The 6,837-nt window shown below is 39.6% G+C and overlaps 1 protein-coding gene across 1 annotated transcript; it reads left to right on the top strand.

The window, feature by feature from the left end:
• The first annotated feature begins 945 nt into the window (after window positions 1-945).
• On the top strand, window positions 946-5,479 carry fstl3 (follistatin-like 3 (secreted glycoprotein)). Its single transcript, XM_020612320.1, has 5 exons — window positions 946-1,190; window positions 1,448-1,633; window positions 3,357-3,572; window positions 3,808-4,035; window positions 4,148-5,479. The coding sequence occupies exons 1-5, from the start codon at window positions 1,121-1,123 to the stop codon at window positions 4,198-4,200; spliced, it is 753 nt and encodes a 250-aa protein (XP_020467976.1). The 5' UTR covers window positions 946-1,120; the 3' UTR covers window positions 4,201-5,479.
• The last annotated feature ends 1,358 nt before the right edge of the window (window positions 5,480-6,837 follow it).

Below are 6,837 nucleotides of genomic sequence, written 5' to 3'. Positions count from 1 at the left end.
TGAACTTGATATACTGCTCAAGGGCAGACCACCTTCACTCCCTCATTACCTCATCTGTCAGAGTTATTCTATCTACAGCTGTAGAGAGAAATATCAGCATTAAACCCAGACAGTCAACAAAATGAGGTATGACAAAGTTAAAGAGGCAAATTACTTAATTTATTCAAATACTGTGCTTGTGAATACTTTTAGGCATTTGATATTAATTTGATTTAGCATAATAGGGACAGAAACCCTTTTTGGAATAACCTTAGAAGTTAACTGCTTTGTTGACGTGGTCGTTTTCCTTCCTCTGCATTTACACTACAGAGAAGCATTATATAAATTTACTGATGCATCCCATTGCTTTAAAAGTTTACTGTTTCAAAACAAAAATGACATAAGGAATAAGTAGGCAATTTTTATTGGCAAATTTTCCCTCCAAAACCACATATAGAGGATTAGAAAGAGAAAACTATCACAATCAAACGGTGTAGTAAATATCTCTGAGCTATAGTACAGTACAGATGAAAACATCTGAGCCTCAGTGGACATAAAAACTAAATTTAACTGCTTCTTATAAGCATTATTATAAGATTATTATGCAACAAGGTATTTTTGTCAGTTGCTCAAATGGCTAAGCTTATCATTAGTTCAATTAGTCTATTCATTATCCTGCTTGAAGAAACACTTTTGACTATGAAGAAAACTTAATTTGAAGGTTAAAAAGTTCTTCTAAAACCTACTCAAAGTCTTTTCCAGGATTTAATTAGCCTTTAATTAGTCTAATATGGTGTGAAAATGTCTTGTGAGGTCATTTGAGTGCCCAGCGTCTGGCGTCAGAGGGCTTGGATCATTTCCCGACTCTGGAAATTGAGTCAGAGTCAAACTGTGTCCTGCCCTGGCTTATTACTGGCTGAGAGGATCGCCCATCCCAGCAGCATAATTCCATCTGGACTAAATATTTATACAGAGGGGGAACGACATCACTTATCCACAACACATTCATTCACATAAGGGAGAGCTACTTTCAGAGCTGAGCTCGAATGGTCAGCTCTGCTTGCCAGAGGAACATAACTTCTTGTTGATATTTGCTTAGTCACGCTTTCAGAACAAGGTTTTGTACTACCCAGAGCGCACAATGAGTGTTTTCTTTTTCATTTTTGAGGTGATTCTCATTTTGTATCAGCTTGGGAGGAATCCGGCCAGTGGTGAGTTGAGTGTGCCAGTTTGTCCTGCTTTTAAAATAATAGGAAGAAATCTCTTGCTACCATACTGAGGTACTTTTCCCCCCAGAATTCAAATTTATGTACTGTCTCGTGTACTTGACTTTTGAGAAAATAGTGTATATGTTTAAACAAGTTGTCTGCACTTTGTATATAGTTAGTATATGTGTTAGGGTAACCTAACTTCTGATAACTAACCGCTAGTACTACTACTAACTAACTACTTATTCCACTATCTCCAGCTGGAATGTGCTGGCTGCAGCATAGTCAAAACCAACGATGCAACACGGTGCTGATGAGAGGGGTGACCAGAGAGGAATGTTGTGCTGGAGGTCATCTGGACACAGCGTGGTCCAACACCAGTCTGCCCATGAATGAGGTCCACCTGCTGGGCTTGCTGGGAATTGTTTCCTGTAAACCATGCAAAGGTAAACAAACAAACATTAGAAAAACAAATTAGTTGAAGATACAAAGTAAATCACCTGAAAGAATTACTTATGAATTGTTTTGACTTATCTCTGCAGGTATTAGTGTTAGTCATCTAATGCTGTATTGAAACACGGTCTTTATAAATCCACATTTAAACAACCACATTCTGAAAAAACTTAAAAATATTTGACTACTACTATCAGCTGGGGTAAGCGCTGGGAATTTTAATCTCCATATTGATATCATTTACAGACTTGAACCAAGAGATCTCAGGACCATAATTAATAAATTGGCTATCCCATTACACAAACAAAATAACTCTTATAGCTCCCTGAGAGTCAGTGAAAGTTAATTTGTGCCACGTCATTTGTGAATCAAGATATTTACACCATGAGTTCCCGATGCAGCTTTCTAACAAAATGCAGACGTGGATTAAGGAGCGGCATTCCACATAACTCCACCCAGCTGTGCTGAGAAGCTGCCTCCTCTGGAATCTTTGCAAGGTTCATTCAGGTTCACTTGCTGATTAATTCTGTTTTCATAAACAACACTTGTGCTTGTGATTGGAGGCCAAAAATCTGAATTTCTTCATGTTGATAAGTTCCAGTGAAAACCTAGCTACTGGCAGTTTTAGGAAAACACACCCTGAGCAATGAGGTTTTCTGGACTCACATGGTTAAAAGAAACAGAGACGTGGGCTGTATTTAGATAAACTTGAAATAAGCTAAGAGACCACAGTCAAAGGTAGCCTACAGCTTTATAAAAACGACTCTCACATAAATATAAACAGCTGTATCGCATGGAAAATAAATGAACTTAGTAGAATCACAATCAATGTTTTCCAAACTAGTTTATAAAAGGAGCCATGTTTGTTTCTGTAAATAAAATAAGAGCATAAATCCCTAAAAGAATAAATGTCTGCCACATGTCCAAATGTCAAGGACTCATAATGGGCAACACTGCCCTGATCATGTGGAATTTTACCATACGAAAATGTTAATATCACCAATATTGCATAAATAAAAGCTTGTCAGCTTAGAGAAAGACACCAATATCATCACTGTACTGATTTACTGACTGTAGTTTGTTTTTAGATGTCCCTTTATTGCTTAACACAGAGACAAGAAAGAAAGAAAAATATGTACATAAAGAGAAAGCCAATCTAGAGAGTAGAAAATTGACCATGGGGTTTCATGGTTGTTTAGAGAATCCTCTTGAGACAAAGCTGATCAGGCAACCTCTCTAAATACTAAGGAAGATCCTGGGAAGATACACTTACCCACTGTCTAAATGTATATTCTGCACTGTGTAGGATTACAGCTGATACTGTGGGGTGTCAAAGGAGCCTGGGGTTCCCTCATTTTTCACCCTGGAAACCTCTCTAACAGCCATTTGAACTCTATCTGCCTCAGTTCCCCTCTGCCCCTCTGCCCCTCTGCAGGAGCTTAGCCCAGTCTGTGTGCAGCATTACACTTAGATCTGTTATGAAAACATGCCAGCCTCACATTCCACTCAGCGAGACACCCCTGTGTGTAATGGTCTATAAAGAGTTGTGATTAATGTAAATATTGTGCAAAGTGGAAATTGTGTTATGGTCTGGGAAAACCCCAGATTTCAACTTGTTTTGTATGAAAATGCCTGCTGATTTGTTAATACAACAACATTACTCTGATGCTGTGCAATGGCCACGCACATATGAAACCACTCACTGTGCTTTTGTAGAGACTTGTGAAGGAGTCAAATGCAGTCCCGGGAAAGTGTGCAAAATGAAGATGAGCAGGCCACAGTGTGTGTGCTCTCCAGACTGCTCTCACATTTCCAGGAAGCATGCTGTGTGTGGCAGTGATGGGAAGACATATAAGGATGAGTGTGCTCTTCTGACTGCCCGCTGCATGGGACACCCAGACCTGGAGATCATGTACCAGGGGGAGTGCAAAAGTAAGCAAGATTTATGCTTTGTGCAAGCTAGGTTCTTCTGTACAAAAGAAAAATAATCAGTGATGATCTTACTTTTTTGTTGGGATTTGTTGGGTTTTCCCTCTGTAATAATAGTGATAACAGTAAGGTCTAGACCTTACTTTGTAAAGTGTCCTGAGATGACTTTTGTTGTGATTTGGCGCTATACAAATAAAATTTGATTTGATTTGATTTACTTTCCTCATATCTTACACAGAGTCATGCTCCAACGTGGTGTGTCCAGGAACTCACACCTGTGTGACTGACCAGACTAACAGCGCTCACTGCGTCATGTGCCGCACTACACCTTGCCCAATACCGATTTCGTCTGAGCACCCCATCTGTGGTAATGACAACATCACTTACTCTAGCGCCTGTCACCTCCGTCGGGCCACCTGCTTCCTAGGCCGCTCCATAGGAGTCCGCCACCATGGCCACTGCAACAGTAAGACTCCAGAATTAACTGTCATTTCATTTTTCACCTGTACTTACTTGAAATATGTATGTAATAATGATGATGTGGGTACATTTTGACTCCCTGTTTATCTTTCATGCAGATCCTCCTCGGAAAGCTTCAGATTTTAAGGGCAGTGAGGAAAATGCAGTCTAGGCGGACAGCTCCCCACACAGCCCATTACAAGGGATGAGTTGCTTAACAAACAAGTGTCACACCACTAGTTTCCCGTGATGACCTCTTTTTTGACAATCACTCCTCCTCCTCCTCCTTGTAAACAGAATGACAGTACATTTAATATGGAAGACCTCGGTTGGAAGACACTTAAACCTTAGTGTCACTGCCTCAAAAAGAACTGCAAAACCTTTCAATATGTATTAATCTTGTGTACGCTTGAGAGGTAGAGGCAGATCAATGCATGTGTCTCAAGATATAAATGAGCTCTTTGGGAGATGTGTGCATATTGTAAATAGAATATCACTACTATTTATTGGAGATGATATCAAGCTCTATTTATGTTTTATCCTAGCAACAAATCCATATATCCTCCGGAAAGGTGATGCAGAAAATGTATTTATTGTGTGTTGTTTATTGTGTATATACAATGGCGGTCACTTGCATTGGCATTTTACAACTTTTTACAGTTTTTACAGTCTGCATTCCCCATGAACAAACAGTTTTCCCTCCTAAGCTGATGGAAAGCAATGCTAGTTTGTTTGGAAAGTTGATTCCACGTTATAGTGTGGTTTCAGAACACAAACAAGAAGGGGACAACTACAGTTGTTCTGTATGTACCCTAGCTTTTGTCTGGGAGGTGAGGAAGGGGTTCAGCCTAAACAAACCTGTATAGTCTCACTCCCTCTCTCCCCCCTCACACATGTTTACTCTGGATGTTGATCCAAACTCTCAGCCACCCACTGTGACCACTAAAATTAACAGTTTGGTTGTGTTTGTAGGAGTCTCAGAGGACTGCTGGTTCAACCCCAAGCCCTCTACAATACCTCCTCTGTTGAACAATTGGCTTTCTTTGTAAATGCATTTTTGTAGCTCATACTAGTTCAGTCCGATGCTCTTTTGCTGCTTTGACTGGATTATTTCTTCTTAAGAGCTTAATGGACAGACAACTGTAATTAGCATCGTCTGATTAAAATGGACCGTAATTTCAGCCAGTTGGAACATACGTGGCTACAACACCTTAGATAAGTCGATTTGTTCAGTTTTTACACTGTTTAAATGGGTAGATATCAATACAAAAGGCCAAGTAGTCCAATTTAAAGTCAAAGCAGATGTGTAGAATATTTTGAATAGTCCTTATAGTGTAATGTGGAACATTTTAATGACTCTCCTGTAATAAACAATCTCATGTGTATCTACTGTGAAATTTGAATGATAAATGCATCAAAATATTTTTGTATTTTTGTACTGCCACTTCAAAACAACATAAAATGTAATATTTGTCACATTGTGTCCTCTCTCTTGTAAAACTTTTAAAAGAGTAGCACACTTACTGTAAATCTAGGAAAAAGTATGATTTGCATCCTGCTTTTCCTAATATATCTTTGTTCACCTCTGCCTATTGGTTGGCTACTACGAAGTAAAATGCAGTACATTTAATACACAATATTCAACTGAAACTCAGACAAAGGTGCACATTTTTAGATTTTTCTAAACTGTGTTACAATCTTAATCATAACCACTTCCAGTCAAATAAGGTTATACTTGCAACTTAATGGGAACTGAACACGTTTCCTCTCATGCTGGAGTTTAAGGTGATGGCTCATGCTATACGGACTCAGTTTCGGCATGCGATGGTAAGACCTCCTCTCCTGTGCGTGCAGTGGCTAAGACAACTCTCTGATAGATCTCTCAAAGCCTCATGTGGGAAGCCGAAGGAAATCAGATCCAGGCTGGGCAGCTTTTCTACACTGCTCTCCTCAGGGATATCCTCCTGCTCTGGATTAAGTAGATGGGGTCAGGGGGATGGAGGATGAAGCAGCTGAGGAATGAACATTTCAAAGTGCTGAGGCCTGGGCACTGACCCGCTTGCTTGTGTACCTTCCTTGTTTTTCTGACTTTCTCGCTACGTTCTCTGTATCATGTGCTCCGTCATGCAGCAACAGCATCTGGTTCAACTTTAGGGAGATGTTTGTATTCCTGTCCAACTACCCTTTTATTACATTGGGAATGGAATTAGATGTTTTGTTAGTTTGAACGGGGCAAACAGCAATGCCACTGAGGGGCTGGTACTGTGCCCACATATATGACCCAGAAAATGGTCTGTTGTCTGTTGCTTTCTATTGTGAAACAAATCATACAAGATCAATTAATCTGAGGACATTTCTTACAAAACCTTAATGCCATCACTGCCACACAAATGTATCAGGCAGATTTTGTCATAAGACTCGTAGTCACGAGCTCAATTTTGCCCACTGAAGATGTCTGGGCAAAGAGGCCCTCACACCAGTCTAGTTTGGCATCTTTGAATAAATATAGAGGGAATGCTAATTGCCTAATATGAGCTTCATTATGTCAGAGGTATGTTTATCCAACCACTCCTATACCTTTACAAGTGTAAACCATTTAAAAAATTCTTTTGTGACCCACACAATAAACTCACAAAACCAATGTTTCTTGCCATAGTTTAAAAAGTTGCAAACCCACAAGAATTTCCAATGAACACCGACTAAAATAAAGAATTTTCCACACGTTTGGATGCATATGTTGAAATGTCTGTGGTCTTCCAGTAAAATACACAAGTGAAAAATGAGTTGAAGCAGCAGTTTTGGTACATGT

This window comes from Monopterus albus, unplaced genomic scaffold (genome assembly GCF_001952655.1).
Source record: "Monopterus albus unplaced genomic scaffold, M_albus_1.0 scaffold122.1, whole genome shotgun sequence".
Taxonomy (NCBI): Eukaryota; Metazoa; Chordata; class Actinopteri; order Synbranchiformes; family Synbranchidae; genus Monopterus; species Monopterus albus.
Note: the sequence above shows the minus strand (reverse complement) of the source record. Positions and strands in the feature narration are given on the sequence as shown.